Source organism: Pelophylax lessonae (genome assembly GCF_965119305.1).
Source record: "Pelophylax lessonae genome assembly, chromosome: 2".
Lineage (NCBI taxonomy): Eukaryota > Metazoa > Chordata > Amphibia > Anura > Ranidae > Pelophylax > Pelophylax lessonae.
In genome coordinates this window covers 421629789-421648700 of record NC_138769.1, presented here as the reverse complement: position 1 = coordinate 421648700, position 18912 = coordinate 421629789, and the positions used below count along the sequence as shown (strand labels likewise).

The window sequence follows — 18912 nt, the reverse complement described above, 5'->3', positions numbered from 1 at the left end:
GGTCTCCATTGCTGCCTTGAGATCTCAATTTGGTGCTTTCGGGTCTTCAGAAGCCTCTTTGAGAATCTGCAGGAGAGTCCCCTGCTTACGCTGTCACAGAAGGTGGCCTTATTGGTGGCTATCACCTTTGCGCGCAGGGTGTCGGAATTGGCGGTGTTATCCTGTCATTCACTCTACTTGGTGGTTCACAGGGATAAGGTGGCTCTTCGTCCCTGTCTGTCTGTTCCTTCCAAAGGTTGTGTCTGATTTTCATTTGAATGAAGACATTGTGTTGCTTTCCCTGTGTCCCAGGCCAAAACATCCAAAGGAAATTTCTTGCATGCCTTGGATTTGGTCTGGGCGATTAGGGTGTACCTGGCAGCTACGGAGTCTTTTAGGAAATCAGACTTTTGTGCTTACGGATGGGCCTCCAAAAGGGTTGTCCGCTTCCCCTGCGACATTTTCCAGATGGATCAGACAGACAGTGATTCAGGCCTATTCAATCAAGGGTCAGGTTCCTCCTTTCCTTGTCAAGGCGCACTCTACTTGTGCGCTCAGTGCCTTCTGAGCCTTCCGTCATCAGGCGTCGGTGACGCAGACTTGCAAGGCGGCCACCTAGTCGTTGGTGCACACTTTCACAAAGTTCTATAAAGTGGACGTGTTGGCATCTACGGATGCTTCCTTTAGTTACATAGTTACATATAGTTACATAGTTAGTGAGGTTGAAAAAAGACACAAGTCCATCCAGTTCAACCCATGATGCGTGTGTGTTTGCTTTTAACCGTACATTGTGTACCCCTGTATGTTGTGGTCTTTAAGGTGTACATCTAATAGTTTTTTGAAACTATCTATGCTCCCCGCTGATACGACTGCTTGTGGAAGAGAATTCCACATCCTTACCGCTCTTACAGTGAAGAACCCCTTACGCACTTTAAGGTTAAACCGCCTTTCCTCAAGTTTTAGTGAGTGGCCACGTGTCTTATTGTATTCCCTTTCTCTGAATAGTTTGTTCCTTATGCTAGGGTCGCCAGTACAGTATTTGTACATTGATATCATATCCCCCCTCAATCGTCTCTTCTCCAGAGAGAATAGGTTCAGTGCTTGTAGTCTTTCCTCATAGCTGATGTCCTCCATTCCCCTAATTATTTTTGTTGCCCTCCTCTGGACTTTCTCCAGTTCCAGAGAACCTTTGGCCGCAAGGTTTTGAAAGCTTCTGTTTACAGGATCTGGTCCTCTTTGCGGGTGTATTATTTTATTCAGGTGAGCTCCTGTTTACCTGGTTGGCTATAGTTAGCCTTGGGGAATTTTTTTCACTGTTTCCACCGCTTATGTTTAACACTGCTTTGGGACGTCCCAGTAGTATAGAAGATCAGGAGCTGTGTCCGCCAATGAACATAAGGGAAAATTGGATTTTTGGCTTACTGTGAAATCCATTTCTCTAATATTCATTGACTGACACAGCACCCACCCCCTCTGTGGAGTTGTAATTCTTCTAACCGTGCTTGTAAGAAAGCTAAGTACCTATAGCAGAGAGAGGGAGTATACCCCCCTGGGACAACCCATAGGCGTAGTCAGACTTTTTTTTTTTCTGCCTAGTGTCCTACTCCTGTAGGGGCAGTAAATACCAATGGTTAAGAAGATCAGGAGCTGTCCCTCTAACATCAGAGAAATTCTTTTTACGGTAATTCAAAAATCCCATTTTTTTTTTTTTTTTTTTTTTCAGCCCTCACTTCCTAGCAGAGATATGTTTGTTTTTAATAATGTCAGGATTGGTGTTTTAGCACAAGGAAAATTCTATTCACAAACTGTTTTGTAATTCTGTATTATAAAAGGTAAAATTTATATTTTATACTGCCCTTAATAACAGTCCTTTTTCAGGTCTTGGAATTGCTGCTGGCTTTCTGCTCTGTGAGAAACCTAAGGCACCTTCTGCGACAAGCTATTTTAGAGCCGCCTGCTCCAAGTGGAGGCAGTGGGAGACTGGGACCACGTACAAAATCTACAGAGCCTGCTGTAGCTATGGTTCATTGGTCAAGCCATCCACTGGATGCTCCTCAGAGCTGTGCAGCATTGGCTTTGGAGCTCTTCAAGGAAGTGTTTGCAGTATGTGGTGTTTTTTTTTTTTTTATAGTTTGTTTATTGATTTTGCATAGAAAACAACAAGATACAAAGGCATCTAGCTTTGTAGGGCCAGAGAAACAAAAAAGGCACTTGCAGTAACCCCTCCCCTCCCCCCTTAATTCCAGGCAACCCAAACATGTGAGGAACTCCACCCTGCAGTATGCTAGCAACCACCAAGGGGTTTAAGGAGATTGACGTATAGCACAAAATTCCCCAAAATACATGACAGAAACCCAAAAATCCATATACAAATGAACCTGATTACATCTCAGATCCTATGGCTAGTCTGGGAGCAAATCCAGGGATCTCGACCAGGTCATGAGAGGTCTCACCATGTCAATACAGGCCCGTAACTACATACAGTAACAGACTAAGCATTAAAAACAATAAGCGGAGCAATGAGACTCTGCCTCTAAGCTGTGGTGGAGGGACTTTCTTGCCAGACTTTATCAAATTTTTTGGGACCTCTGCTCCTGTAAGTAGCTTTATATAATACGATCATTTTATTCACCAGCCCTTTCCAGTATGCTAAAGAAGGCTCCACTGTCTTCTTCCAGTGCTTTTCGAGCATAGAATAGGAGACGGAGCAGGGTATGTTAAGCACTAGTAGGTGCCAGGCTCTCCACCAGACTCAGAAGACAGATCAACACAGTCATGGGTAAAGGCAGTGAGGAAACCTCTGTGATACAACGTAAGATTTCTGTTCAAATGTCTTTGACCACTGGACAATACCAAAATATGTTTTTGCAGTATGTTGGTTTTTAACTAGTGTTTTGTTGCATTCAAAGTAAATAGTTTGGTATATTGTTAGGTTATACTGCTGCCTACAGGATGATTGGACACTGGCAAGCAAATTGTAGGCCAGCCCAGGATAACTTACTATTACCAGCATGTCTTTTTGCTAGTGTCCTAGGAGGATGAATGTCTTTTCCAGCTCTGTTGAAAAAAAATCTATTTTTTTTTTTTTTTGGTAGCTTTTACTTTTAATCAACATTTCGTTGCTTGAGCGGGTCTCTACATGGCAATTATTCAGATCGGCCCTTTCTCAGCTTCACTTGGAATGTCATAACTGGATCCTGCTGAACTGAAAATTGAGGGGCTAGCTTGGACCACAGGGTTGTTCTTGTGGCTCTTTCTAGGCATTGTGTACTAGTAAAGGTTAACCATGGAGCACTTTCCAGGTCGAGAACTGTGGCATTGCCCAAGCACTTGCCCTGTCTCTCTAGGCTCCTTTTGTGAGTAGGCTGTCCTTTTCACCACAGAAGGGGTTAACAATGAGGGACTGAACTATATCATCATCCACTGGGTGGAGTGTTGAGTCACCATTCGGCACACTTTCCCTGCTTTTCAGTTCTCTTGCTTGTACGATCCTTGGTTCATTTCTATTGCCTGACTACAATGACTTGGTCTACTTCAGCCTCCTAACCATATACCTACCTGGGGCTTGGCCTCGTACTTTGAGCTACTCTAACATTCCACTTTGCAATGAAGCATGTCTGATTATGAACATGGGGGTCAAGTCCCACTGTATCAGGTTTCTCTAGCTCCAATAATGATTCCACTTCTATCGGAAGTGTCCCTGCTGATGTGACTGACACAGGCAGCCTGGATTTTGCCCTCTATTCTGTGCCATCTTTAGAGTCTTCCTAGCTCTGTTAGACCTTGCCACTGCCTCTGCTCCATTGAGGGTGGATTTTACTGCAGTCCTGCAGGATTTTATTGGCCTAATAGCACAGATGTGTGCGGTCCCTGACTGTAGAGGCTAAAAGTGTGTTCCTGTGCCTTCCCCTGCAGATTGAGATCTACCTTTGTTTTAGCTGCCTCCAGGCTGTCAACCACTGATATTTGATGCTGATCTCTAGTCCTTGACAGGCAAACCTGCATTCCATATACAGTGAGGGAAAAAGGATTTGATCCCCTGCTGGTTTTGTACATTTTCCCCACTGACAAATGATCAGTCTATAATTTTAACGGTAGGTTTATTTTAACAGTGGAAGACAGAAGAACAACAAAAAAAAATACAGAAACGCATTTCAAAAAGGTTATAAATTGATTTGCATTTTAATTAGTGAAATAAGTGTTTGACCCCTTCGCAAAACATGACAGCTTACATGGTGGCAAAACCCTTGTTGGCAATCGGAGGTCAGATGTTTCTTGTAGTTGTCCACCAGGTTTGCACACATCTCAGGAGGGATTTTGCCCCACTCCTCTTTGCAGATCCTCTCCAAGTCATTAAGGTTTTGAGGCTGACATTTGATAACTCGAACCTTCAGCTGCCTCCACATATTTTCTATGGGATTAAGGTCTGGAGACTGGCTAGGCCACACCAGGACCTTAATGTGCTGCTTCTTGAGCCACTCTTTTGTTGCCTTGGCTGTGTTTTTGGATCATTGCCATGCTTGAATTCCCACCCACGAGCCATTTTCAATACCCTGGCTGAGAGAAGGAGGTTCTCACCCAAGATTTGATGGTACATGGCCCCCTCCATTGTCCCTTTGATTCAGTGAAGTTGTCCTGTCTCCTTAGAAAAACACCCACTAAAGAATGTTTCCACCTCATTGTTTGACAGTGGGGATGGTGTTCTTTGGGTAATGGGTAGCATTCCCCCCCCCCCCCCCTTCCAAACAGACGACTTGAGTTGATGCCAAATAGCTAGATTTTGGTCTCATCTGACCACAACTTTAACTCAGTTCCCGTCTGAATTGTTCAGATGGTCATTAGCAAACTTTAGACTGTACATTTGCTTTCTTGAGCAGGGGGACCTTGCCAGCACTGCAGGATTTCAGTCCTTCACGGTGTAGTGTGTTTCCAATTGTTTTCTTGGTGATTATGGTCTCAGCTGCCTTGAGATCATTGACAAGTCTCCCGTGTAGTTCTAGGCTGATTCCTCACATTTCTCATGATCATTGAAACTCCACTAGGTGAGATCTTCCATGGAGCCCCAGACCGAGGGAGATTGACCATTATTTTGTGTTTCCTCCATTTGCAAATAATCGCACCAACTGTTGTCCCCCTCTCACCAAGCTGCTTGGCGATGGTCTTGTAGCCCATTCCAGCCTTGTGTAAGTCTACAGTCTTGTCCCTGACATCCTTGGACAGCTCTTGGGTATTGGCCATGGTGGAGAGATTGGAATCTGATTACTTCTGTGGACAGGTGTCTCTTATACAGGTAACAACCTTTTAAGAGTGATTTTAATCTCAGCTCGTTACCTGTATAGAAGACACCTAAAAGCCAGAAATCTTGCTGATTGATAGTGGATAAAATACTTATCTCACTCATTTAAATGTAAATCAATTTATAACTTTTTTAAAATGCATTTTTTTTTTTTTTGATCAGCATGGGATCAAATACTATTTAACCCCACAGTATCTGGTCGCCCACAGTACACAGAACATTGAAATGCAATTCTTTTAGTAAATATAAACTGCTAAATACCTTTTCTCATCAGCAGTATATAGCACTTTTGTGACTTAGTGTCTGGTTAAAGCTTGTAGGAGGAGTTTTCATTTTACTCCAACTGTCCTATGAGGCTGCAGGACCCCTGACCCTCTGTCTGGACAGTGCTGATCACATGCACTCTCCCCAGGAAAAAAAAAGAAAGCTTTAGCAATATACACCTAACTGAGCAGGTGCAGCTTGCCCCCCAAGGCTCTGTTCTATCAGCAGATGGTTTGGGGACTGTGGAAGAAGGGGAAGGCCAGAGAAGAAAGATCAGGTTTTTTTTTTCTTACACAATACACAAGATTAAGCCTTTAGGTCCCACAGTGAGTATAACAAGCATGCTTTACTGCAGATACAGACTGATTTTAAAAGGACATAAAAAAAATTGGTCAGCCCCCTCTGTGGATCCAGCGGTATTCTGTCTTTAAAGTGTCTACTATCCCAGTGGAGGATGCATCTGTTTTTAAGGACCCCACAAACAAACTACTGAAGGCACTTTCTACAGCTATGTTCTCCCTGGCAGATCTGGCATTGCAACCTGTCTGCCTTGACCTTGATCTATCAAACCCTGACTGACCAAAGGTGATTAAAAAGGGAACTAACTACTATAGCAGTTGATCTATTGTAGTAGAGCCTTTGGGACTCATGTCTGTAACTTTGGGTGGAATTACTGGAGGTCTATCTACTCTGGCTTAAGTGTGGGCCTGCCAAGCTTGCCTCTAAAAAGGGCTTAATCTGCAAGATCTTTTCTGGACAACACCTTTTTTGGGACTGCCATGGATGTCCTCCTAAAGGATGTCACAGGTGGCAAGAATATTCCACTTCCCCAACCAAAGAAATCTAAGACTGTCTGGTAAGACTCGCCTCTTGCTTAAGGCCAATTAACTTTCACGCTTGCTGACTTAGAGGAGGTCCAGGCTCCTTCAGAAAAAAATTAAGTCAGCAGCTTCATATACTGTATCTGCTAATTTATTATATTAGGACACTTACCTGTCCACATATCCAGCGGTGTCTTAAACTAGCCGAATTTTCAATTGGCCGCCTTTCTTGTAAGGGAAACCAACAGTGAAGCCTTGTGGCTTCACAGCCAGTTCCCCAATGCTCATGCCCGAAGCACGCTGCTCTCTGTGAATGGCCTGGCAGCAGGGGAAGGAGGAGGGGGCCAGAACTTCCGGGTGACATCACCTGAAAGTGGGAATGGGTACCTCATTAAGGTGGCACCAGAGAGGGAGAGGAGGAAGATAAGCGGAGCTTCCACTTTAACTGCATGGTTATCAAAGCCCAGATTTTGAGAGATGGCGCCATCTCTGCATTGGTTATTCCCACACAGCTGAAAGCTAGGAAGTCCCATCATGGCACATGGACGGCATCATTTGCTTGGTGTGAGGCGAGAGGTTTTCACTCAATGAAATTCTCCATGGGATAAATTCTTGCCTTTTTATAGATGGAGTCTGGGCCAGCTTTGGACTTCAGCACCATTAATGGTCAGGTCTTAGCCCTTTTGGTCTTGTTCCAGAAACTACTGGCATCCCATTCCTTGATCAAGACCCATGTTCGCTTTCCTTTAAATTCTCAATTTGGTTTTCTTGGCACTTCGTAAGCCTTCTTTTGAACCTGGTTCCCCTGTGATCGGCAGTGTTCTCTTGCAGGAAAGATTGAGGTAACATGTTTTTAAAGCGAAACATGTAGGTGGAGTCTGCCCGCATCAGACGTCACAAGCCTGCCGCTGTATAGCGGTTTCAATTGTATCATGTTCTGCTGTCTGCACTTTGTATTTTATGTGTGGTAAGTGCAAATTGTTTATATTAAAATATCCAGTTTTTTGAAAATACTGCACCATTGGTCCTCTTCTATTTTTCCTTTTGGTACCACTTATCCTATGGGAGCCCACAGGGACTAGTATTTACTGTCTCCTGGAGAATCAAGATCAACTAAAGTGTCCCCCAGTAGGACCTGTTCTGGGATTCTAAGACAACTTGGATCACTGTGAGAGCAGTGATCAATTGGATCTGGTAAGAGGCTTATCGCTGTATGTGGTGGAGGCGTAGGCTGTCTTTGATTGCACACTGTTGTTCCATCTTCGCACACCAAGGTGTTAATACTGTGGACTGATCACATATCGTGGACTTTTTATATAGTCTTGTTTTATTTCATATCAGCGCTGCACTTGTATTGTTCATTATTGTTATCATTTGATTTATGCTGGCTGCTTTATCATAATTGGAAGCATGGTTTTCTCTTTTTTAACATTATATACTATAACAGAGGGGATTGTAGAAAGAAAGCTAAGTGGCTTAAAAACCACTTTAATTATAAGAGAAGTATTTCATCAACTGGTATTTTATTAAATTCTGTCTTCAGATCTTACTTAGTCTATACCCGTTTCGTGTATCTAGATATAGAAATATAGAAATCCATTATATTAGTGACCATACAATATATATTTAAATTAACATTCTTTAACATTCATATATTAGAATTGGTAAATGTTCTGGACTGACTCTTGATTTATCAATTTAGTACATGCTCTCGGTGAAACCATTGCACTGCAGGATATAGAGAACAAACAGTGAATTTCAAAGCCTAGAAAGGGAACGCCAACAAAAAGAAATGGTACACAGTGGGAGAGGGGTGTGCTATAGTTCTCCTTTGATTCAATTATTGGATGCAACATTCCCAATGGCTATCACTCAAAAACAGTTTGTGGTGTGCACTATACAGACAGGTCCATAAATATTGGGACATCGACACAATTCTAAATTTTTTGGCTCTATACACCACCATAATGGATTCGAAATGAAACAAACAAGATGTGCTTTAACTGCAGACTTTCAGCCTTAATTTGAGGCTATTTACATCCAAATCAGGTGAACAGTGTAGGAATTACAACAGTTTGTATATGTGCCTTCCACTTTTTAAGGGACCAAAAGTAATGGGACAATTGGCTGTTCAGCTGTTCCATGGCCAGGTGTGTGTTATTCCCTCATTATCCCATTTACAAGGAGCAGATAAAAGGTCCAGAGTTCATTTCAAGTGTGCTATTTGCATTTGGAATATGTTGCTGCCAACTCTAAATATGAGATCCAAAGAGCTGTCACTATCAGTGAAGCAAGCCATCATTAGGCTGAAAAAAACAAAATAAACCCATCGGAGAGATAGCAAAAACATAAGGTGTGGCCAAATAAACCGTTTGGAACATCCTTAAAAAGAAAGAACGCACTGGTGAGCTCAGCAACACCAAAAGACCCGGAAAACCACGGAAAACAACTGTGGTGGATGACCAAATAACTCTTTCCCTGGTGAAGAAAACCCCTTTCACAACAGTTGGCCAGATCAAGAACAATCTCCAGGAGGTAGGTGTATGTGTTTCAAAGTCAACAATCAAGAGAAGACTTCACCAGAGTGAATACAGAGGGTTCACCACAATATGTAAACCATTGGTAAGCCTCAAAAAAAGGAAGGCCAGATTAGAGTTTGCCAAAGAACATCTAAAAAAGCCTTCACAGTTCTGGAACAATATCCTATGGACAGATGAGACCAAGATCAACTTGTACCAGAGTGATGGGAAGAGAAGAATATGGAGAAGGAAAGGAACTGCTCATGATCCAAAGAATACCACCTCATCAGCAAAGCATGGTGGTGGTAGTGTCATGGCGTGGGCATGTATGGCTGCCAATGGAACTGGTTCTCTTGTATTTATTGATGATGTGACTGCTGACAAAAGCAGCAGGATTAATTCTGAAGTGTTTCAGGCAATATTATCTGCTCATATTCAGCCAAATGCTTCAGAACTCATTGGACGCTGCTTCACAGTGCAGATGGACAATGACCCGAAGCATGCTGCAAAAGCAACCAAAGAGTTTTTTAAGGGAAAGAAGTGGAATGTTATGCAATGGCCAAGTCAATCACCTGACCTGAATCCGATTGAGCATGTATTTCACTTGCTGAAGACAAAACTGAAGGGAAAATGCCCCAAGAACAAGCAGGAATTGAAGACAGTTGCAGTAGAGGCTTGGCAGAGCATCACCAGGGATGAAACCCAGCGTCTGGTAATGTCTGTGTTCCAGAATTCAGGCTATAATTGACTGCAAAGGATTTGCAACCAAGTATTAAAAAGGTAAAGTTTGATTTTATGATTGTTAATCTGTCCCATTACTTTTGGTCCCTTAAAAAGTTGGAGGCGCATATACAAACTGTTGTAATTCCTACACCATTCACCTGATTTCGATGTAAATACCCTCTAATTAAAGCTGAAAGTCTGCAGTTAAAGCACATTGTGTTTGTTTCATTTCAAATCCATTGTGGTGGTGAATAGAGCCAAAAAGATTCAAATTGTGTAGATGTCCCAATATTTATGGACCTAACTGTATATATGGAACTTGGGTATACCACTTGTAAAACATTTTCATTGTCTGCTATTCCTAATGTGACTATTGTTCCCATGACAGAAGTGAGAGAAAAGTAACATTTAGGAGTTTTAACCACATCAAGAGGTGAGAGTAAGCGATCAAATGGGGGACAAATGTTTCAACAAGAACTGTCTACAATGGAAATTCCTCTCACTTTGGGGAGATTTCTTCCCACTTCCAGTTTTGTCTTCAGGACAGAAAGTTGAGGTAAATCTCTCCAGTGGGACACAGCGAATAGAATAAAACTATCAAAAACAAAAATGTCTTTTTTTTTTTTTTTTCTTTTTTTCGTACACTTTAAATAGGAATTGTCACTACAGCTTGAAAACATTGTTTAATCCCTCAGGGTACCCAGTGCATGTAGCACGTAGTCCTGTTTAGATTCATGCTGTCATTTGGAACTATTTTATCACTGTCTGTGGTGACTGTAGCTTCACATCACCGGCTGAAACATAAAATATGGCCATTTCAACTGGGAAGGTAATCTGCTTTCTAAAGCGGCTACATGAGTTGTAGAGCTGTATGGAACTTCAAGTCCAAGCACTGCATGTTCACTCTTTTTTGACACGGCCAGTGAGAATTTAATTTCCACTCTGCTCAGCAAGGAAAGCACAGGTTCGAATTGGACCAAGTGTGGTGTGCGCTGGATCTTCTGTTGCGTTCAAATATTTGTAATGATACTGCTTCTTTAAGTTGTGAGCAGGGTAGATAATTTCATGTACCAAGAGTGAATTTACCATTGACCCTGAAAGGATTTAACCGTAATATCTTTTTCTTTTAGGATGCCATTGAGAAAGGTGCCAGTCACCTGGCTGAGCGCTTTTTAGACCTTCTGCTTCCTGTCATTCTTGATCAGCTTCTTGTTCCTGATCAAACTTTGGATGAAATATTGATTAAGAAGAAATGTGAAAGAACGGGGAAAGCAATAGATGTTTTAATCAATATCCTTTTAATACAGTTATTTTAAATGCATTTTATTTTTTATAAAGATAATGGAGCAAAACATCCACATTATTCCTAATATGTACTGGTGAGGCTTTCACATCATGACTAGTGCAGAGCGCCTTACCACAGTTGCATGAATTGAAAGAATGTGAACTACTGTTCTTTCCACAGAATGAATTAAAAAACATTGCCATTTGTACATAACGTATTTCCTCCACCTAGTCTATGGTTAGGACCTTTTCTGATGCCTTTCTCTGCACTCCCTGCAGTTTGACCAGTTTCTCTTCTGCAACCTGTCCTAATAGAACAGTGACTTGTCACTCTCCTATACATCCCTCAACACTCAGTTTTTGCTTTGCATATTTCTCTGCCCCCACCCCCATGTGCAGATGGCTTGTGGGCTACCTCATTCACCCCACACTTTCTGCATTTTCCTGCTCGATCATATTCTTTCTGCCACCTTTTACTTTCCCCCTGTAATAGTCAGCTGACACTACCCCGCCTCTCTCCCACACTATCCATGATTATCTACTCTCTGAATTTCTGATTTCCCCTAGTTTTTTAGCAGTTGATGCCTTTTTTACCGCCTGTATGATCAGCTTGAATTTTATCTTATGTAGTTCTTCATCCTCTGCCCCCTTACCTCCTGCTCTGTGATAGGGTTCCACTTTGCCCTCTCTAATAATGGCACACTTAACCAAATAACATCTTCGTGTGATGAATCATTTAAAAAAAATAAATAGGCTAAAATGACCTATGCAATTAGTTGGCACATATTTGATGGTCTTTACTGGTTTAACTCGTGTACATATACTAGGTTACAATTTACTAATATTAGTAAATCTAATATACCTTGATGTACCAGCTAATCCAGGGCAGTATTATGATATGTCTAAATTAAAACCTTTTTCTAATTTGTATATGTGTAAGTCGATCTGCATGGTGGAGCACACAATTAGGAATACTATATATTTAAAGCCAAACTCCAGGCAAACACTTTAACCACTTTAGCCGCGGAAGATTTTGCTGCTCAATGACCAGGCCACTTTCTCTATCGCTCATTGACAGACGTAGTCTTCTTGATTCTCAAGAGCTGGGTTATGTTGTCTCCGCAGGAGTAGGACTAGGCAGAAAGACAAAACGTTTTGGCTCCACCTTAGGGGCAGTCCCTGAGGGTATATCCTCCCTCTCTCTGCTACAGGGAATCAGTTTTTTTCTGTCTAGTCAGAGGTAAGGACCTAAGTTCCTTGCTGGGATCTTTTGGTCCTGGCAAGATTTTTTTCTTTAGAAAAAACATTTTTTAGGTAGTTTTTCTCCAGTGTTTTTTTCCTGTGAGATCTTCAAGCAAAAACGCCGGACTGGGCGACACTTGTGGTCACCCCAGCCGGCCTACGAGCGCGCGCAGACCATTGCATTGCGCTTGGTCGGCCGCGACACATTCAAGTAAGTATGCGGGGCCGGGCGACGGGCTGGATGTTGAGATCCAGTGGTCACCCCGGTTTCTGCCTACGAGCGCGTGCAGACCAGAGCTCCGCGCTGGGTCGGCCGCGACGGAGTCCCAGTGGAGGGACTGACCTTGCGAGTTAAGTCTTGCTTGGACGCCAGGAACCAGAGAGTCGAGGCGTCCGGAGTGGTCCACAACCCCCCACCCCGGTGGAGAGGGTATTGTGAAGAGAGGGTGCCTGTCGGTTTGGTATGGTGAGTAAACGTTCCCTTTTTTCTTTCCTCGTTATGAGGCAGTATGTATTATGGGCCCCTCCATACATGGTCAGTATATATCTGACACAAAGAAGTCCCCCTTGTAAATACAGTATGTGTTTGTGGGAAGTGGACTTGGTTTGAGAGCTAACACTCTACCCAGCAGACTGTAACATTACAGCAGACATAGGAGGTATAATCCTACCTTAGTTGTAGTGTATCTCCTGTAGATCCATATATCGCCACTTAGCAGAGATGCAGGTGGATGTGCTGGGAAAACGATTTCGGCGGTCCGCCGCCATTTTGCCGTAGACCAAGTGCATGTATGTCCTCAGGTCACGCCGGCCGCCATGTTTTTGGAGTCTTATGTCTCTTGTATGGGGGCGGCCATGTTTCATGAGCCCAGCTACCTCGTGGAGAGCTGGGAACGCCGGAAGGCGTACACAGGGGGCGGAGCCACGTCCTTCTACCTGGGAAAAGCAAACAGCTCCTTCCAGTCTGTAAAAGACAGACGCTGACTGCAGTTGGTTGGAAACTTCACTGCATCGGTTGGTGAGCCTTGGGGGTCCCTCTCTCTCTCTGTGGGGATCGAGAAGCAGGTACTCTGAGGGGCGCTATTGCGCTAGGGGGAGACACATAAAAAAAAAAAAAAGTTTTTTTGTTTTTCTGGCAAAGGTGTCCTGAATTAACATGGACCCTGCCACTCATGTATCTCCTCCGGATCCCCTCGAGGGGTCTGCAGGATCCTCCAGCACCCCACTGACGATTGAATCATTGTCAGCTATTATGGAAACTTTTGTGTCCCGGGTGGAAGTGGCTTGTCAGGGACAGGGCGCAAGAAAGCGACCCCCGCCTAACCTCTTATCTGAAACCTCGGATTCAGACTCTGAGCCTATTTCTGCAGTTGCAGGTACTTCATCTGGGATTGGTGTCTCGGGTACTGTCTCTTCAGACAGTGAGGAGGATGTTTCGGCATCAGCCATAGCCAGAGAGGAAGCGTTGGTAAACGCACTCATTGTATCTGTTCAAGAAACCTTAAGATTACAGGGTATTCCGTCGGAAATAGCTGAAACTGAAATCCCTTTTGGGACTAAAAAACGCATCAAAGTGGCGAAGGTTTTTCCATTGCCCAAATGTTTTGGCAATCCAATCGAAGAAGAATGGCGTCTGCCAAAACGCACTTTTACTATTTCTAAACGCATTAACAGGCGTTATCCGTTTGAGGAAACCCTCATTAAGAAATGGACAGAACCACCTGTGGTGGATTCACCAATTGCTAGATTGAATAAAGCCACGGTTATTCCTCTAGAAGACGCTCCGTCTTTTAAAGATCCAGTGGATCGCAAGATAGAAGCTATGTCTCGCACCATGTTTTCCTTGATTGGATCCGCTTTCAGACCTATAATAGCTATTGGTCTGGTTTCGCAGGCTGTAACTGAATGGACCAAGTGGTTACGCCGGGACTTAGAAGAGGTCCCTCAGGCGGTATCAGATTTGTTGGAACAAATGATACAGGGGTTACAGTTTGTGTGTGATGCGGCGTTAGACGCCACTCCATTATTGGCGCGAGCATCAGTCTCAGCAGTGGTTCTCAGGCGTACACTGTGGCTAAAAGGTTGGTTAGCCGACCAAGGTTCCAAAAAAGCATTGGCTAATATCCCCTTTTTAGCGTCTATTTGGAGCCAACTTAGATGAGATCATTAAGGATCTCACGGGTGGAAAGAGCACCTTTTTACCGCAAAATTTTAAAGGTAAAGGAACTCGTCAAAGACGAGGGCCTTCTTTTTCTGCTCACAAGAGGTTTTTTCGTCCCGCGGGTGAAAAAATTAAGTCCTCCAAAGCTCCTTCAGGAGGCGTCAGGGGTCGTTGGTCGGGCAAGCAAAAGCCCGCCCCCGCCAGACCTGAAGATAAATCGTCCAAAGCCTGAAGGTGCGCCCCCACCCATAACTGGGGTGGGGGGACGTCTTCGCCGGTTCCCGGATCCATGGCTTTCCAGAATCCCGGACAAGTGGGTTTGCGAAGTCATAAGGTCAGGGTACAAGATCGAGTTTCGATCTCTCCCACCGGCGCGATTCTTCCCTTCCAATATTCGACTATCCCCGGATCGTTTAGAAGATCTGCGGAGAGCAGTCACAGATTTACTACAACAAGGAGTGGTAGTCCACGTTCCTTGGACAGAACGGTTTCAAGGGTTTTATTCAAACCTATTTACAATACCCAGGAAAGAGGGCAAAGTGCGTCCAATTCTGGACTTAAGGGCACTCAATTCTTTTGTCAACATAAGAAGATTCAGAATGGAGTCCATTCGCACAGTAGCAGCCTTCCTGCATCCAGGGGATGTCCTAGCGTCCATAGACATCAAGGACGCATATCTTCACATTCCCATTTTCGCAGGACATCAGCGGTTTCTACGCTTTTCCGTAGAAGAGAACCACTATCAGTTTGTGGCGTTACCTTTCGGTCTCGCCACGGCTCCTCGGGTCTTCACGAAGGTGTTGGCCCCAATGTTGGCACTACTGCGCCAAAGAGGCATATCGATTCTTGGTTACCTAGACGATCTTCTGCTTCATGCAGAGTCTCCTCAGACCTTGCTACAAAACATAGAAATTACTATGATTTCTTTACAGGATTTCGGGTGGCTGGTGAACCAGCAAAAGTCATTTCTGGTTCCCACCCAGAGGCTCGAATATCTGGGTCTAATTCTAGACACAGTCAGGACAAGAGTTTTCCTTCCGGTAGGGAAACTCCGAAAGATTCAATCAGCAGTCCAGTTGTTACTATCCAACAGCTGGTCTTCCCTTCGGACTTGCATGAGGGTTCTGGGGTTGATGGTGGCTTCCTTCGAAGCAGTCCCATTTGCCCAGTCCCATACCCGAATTCTTCAGCAAGAGATTCTTCTCAGATGGAATCGGAATCCGGAATCCCTGGACAATCAGATCCGATTGAGCAAACAGACCAGAGAGTCTCTGGTCTGGTGGCTTCGGTCTCCGATGCTCAGCCAGGGAAAGTCATTTCTGCCAATATATTGGACGATGGTGACCACGGATGCCAGTCTATCCGGATGGGGAGGTATTCTCGGTCAGTTATCTGTCCAGGGACTTTGGTCCCTGGAAGAATCCAGGTTGCCGATTAAATGTATTGGAACTGAGAGCGATCAGACTTTGTCTGATTCACTGGACCGAGCAGCTTCAGGGCAGCCCGGTTCGGATCCAGTCGGACAATGCCACGGCCGTGGCTTATGTCAATCACCAGGGGGGCACCAAGAGTGTCCGAGCGGCCAAAGAAGTGGCTTGCATTCTTCGCTGGGCGGAACGATTTGTTCCAGCTATCTCTGCGGTGTTCATTCCGGGGGTGGAGAATTGGCAGGCAGATTATCTCAGCCGTCAGACTCTGGATCAGGGGGAATGGTCCCTCCATCCAGACGTTTTCCACCAGTTGTGCCTACGGTAAGGCACCCCGGATGTGGATCTGTTGGCATCACGATTCAACAGGAAAGTACAGAGATTCGTGGCTCGCTCCCGCGATCCTCTAGCAGAGACCGCAGACGCACTGATCGCCCCGTGGGGGCAATACCAGCTAATGTATGCCTTCCCTCCTCTCGCGTTACTGCCAAGACTTCTTCGCAGGATAGAGGAGGAAGGAATTCCAGTAATTCTGGTAGCTCCGGACTGGCCTCGTCGAGCTTCGTACGCCGACGTGGTCAGACTGGTGGCGGACGTCCCGTGGAGACTTCCTCTCAGGGAGGACCTACTGTCTCAGGGACCGATCTTCCATCCTGCTTTACGATCGCTGGCTTTAACGGCCTGGCTATTGAGACCCAGGTGCTGAAGGACAAAGGTTTGTCAGCTTCAGTTATTCCTACTCTAGTTGAAGCAAGGAAAGTGACTTCCAGAAAGATTTATCATCGTACATGGAAGTCCTACATTGCATGGTGTGAACCTCTGGGGTTCCGTCCATGGTCTTATTCGGTTAGTCGAATATTAGCTTTTCTGCAACAAGGGGTTGAGCAGAAACTGGCCTTGAGTACTATCAAGGGTCAGGTCTCAGCATTAGCTATCTTCTTTCAGAAGCCTTTGGCTACTCATTCCTTGGTGCGGAGTTTCATCCAGGGGGTGCGACATCTGGCTCCGCCAGTGCGCGCGCCGTTACCACCCTGGGATCTTAATTTAGTGTTGTCGGTTCTTCAGAAACCTCCCTTTTGAAGATATTAGGGAGATTCCTCTACCTACGTTGTCCCAGAAGGTGGCCTTCTTGGTGGCTATTACTTCTGCACGCAGGGTGTCAGAACTGGCCGCATTATCTTGTCGTTCACCAGATCTGGTGGTTCATAGAGATAAGGTGGTTCTTCGTCCGAATCCATCCTTCCTACCAAAAGTGGTTTCAGAATTTTCATCTGAATGAAGAAATTGTATTACCTTCCCTGTGTCCTAAGCCCAGTCATCCTCGGGAGTTTGCTTTACACTCCTTGGATGTGGTCCGGGCGATCAGGGTATACTTGAAAACGACAGACTCGTTTCGCAAGACGGATTCACTTTTTGTGATCCCGGATGCACCCAAAAAGGGGTTGCCTGCATCTGCCGCGACCATTTCCAGATGGATCAGACAGACGGTGGTACAGGCTTATTCTATTAAGGGTCGGGAGCCCCCGTTCCCTGTTAAGGCGCACTCCACTCGGGCGCTTAGTGCGTCATGGGCCTTTCGCCATCAGGCGTCAGTGGTCCAGGTGTGCAAGGCGGCTACCTGGTCGTCGGTGCATACCTTTACAAAACATTATAAAGTTGATGTAATGGCATCATCTGATGCCGTGTTTGGCCGCAAGGTTTTGCAGGCCGCCATTTGAGGAGACCAGTGGTCTACCTCGAGGGTTTTTTCCGTTGGAAATTTTTCTTTGAGTCTCATTCTTTGTTTATAATGAGCCTTTAAAACTTCTAGTTTGGCACCGGTTGGGCCTTCTAGATTGGATTTTGATTTTTGTCAATCCCACCCCTCATTTGTGGCACTGCTTCTGGATGTCCCAGCTCTTGAGAATCAAGAAGACTACGTCTGTCAATGAGCGATAGAGAAAAATGGATTTTTGTAAGATCTTACCGTAAAATCCTTTTCTCTTAAGCTCATTGACAGACGTAGTACCCGCCCCTCTATCATTGAGTTGGGTTGGGTTAAATTCTCTGTTACTGCTTTAGAACAGAACTGATTCCCTGTAGCAGAGAGAGGGAGGATATACCCTCAGGGACTGCCCCTAAGGTGGAGCCAGAACGTTTTGTCTTTCTGCCTAGTCCTACTCCTGCGGAGACAACATAACCCAGCTCTTGAGAATCAAGAAGACTACGTCTGTCAATGAGCTTAAGAGAAAAGGATTTTACGGTAAGATCTTACAAAAATCCATTTTTTTTCAACTTGGCACTGCGCGACTTTAACTGACAATTGCGTGGTCGTGCAATGCTGCTCCCAAGCAAAATTTACATCCTTTTTTTCCCACAAACAGCTTTCTTTTGGTGGTATTTGTTTACCTCTGCTCTTCTTTTTTTTTTTTTTTGCGATATTAATAAAAAAGAGCGAAAAGTTTGCGAAAAATTTACATTTTCTACTTTGACTGTTAAAAAATATCCAATATATTAAATTTTTGTCATATATTTAGGCCAAAATGTATTTAGCTACATGTCTTTGACAAAAAAAATTCTCAATGAGCGTATTTTTATCCACTTTAAGACCGGAAGATTTTACCCCCTTCCTGACCAGGCCATATTTTGTGATTGGGCACCACTGCGTTACCTTAACGGACAATTGTGCGGTCGTGCGACGTTGTACCCAAATTAAATTTGTCTTTTTTTTCCACAAATAGAGCTTTCTTTTGGTGGTATTTGATCGCCTGTGCGATTTTTTTTTTTTTTTTTTTTTTTTCCCCCCCACATTCTGATATATAACCTTACCAAAAACAAATTTAAAAATCAAAATTTTTAAACATTTTAGGCCAATTTTGTTTTCTGCTACATACTTTTGGTAAAAAAAAAATCACAATAAGCGTATTTTGATTGGTTTGCGCAAAAGTTATAGCGTTTACGAACTACGGGTGAGATTTATGCCATTTTTATTGTTTTTTTTTTTTTTTTCACTAGTAATGGCAGCGATCTGCAATTTTTTGCGGGACTGTGACTTTGCGGCTGACAGATCGGACCCCTAACTGACATTTTTGACACTTTTGGGGGGACCAGTGACATTACTACAGTAATCAGTGCTATAAATATGCACCGTTACTGTAATAATGGCACTGGCAGGGAAGGGGTTAACACTGTTGGTGATCAAGGGGTTAAATGTATG

General features: G+C 44.2%; 1 protein-coding gene across 1 annotated transcript in view; it reads left to right on the top strand.

Annotated features, from left to right (window-relative positions):
- The window catches only part of CIP2A (cellular inhibitor of PP2A), a 172627-nt gene that overhangs the window by 72584 nt on the left and 81131 nt on the right, over positions 1-18912 (top strand). The window contains exons 9-10 of the mRNA XM_082247297.1: positions 1858-2082; positions 10733-10892. Coding sequence (XP_082103423.1) covers positions 1858-2082; positions 10733-10892 — 385 coding nt within the window. The remainder of the gene's footprint in view (positions 1-1857; positions 2083-10732; positions 10893-18912) is intronic.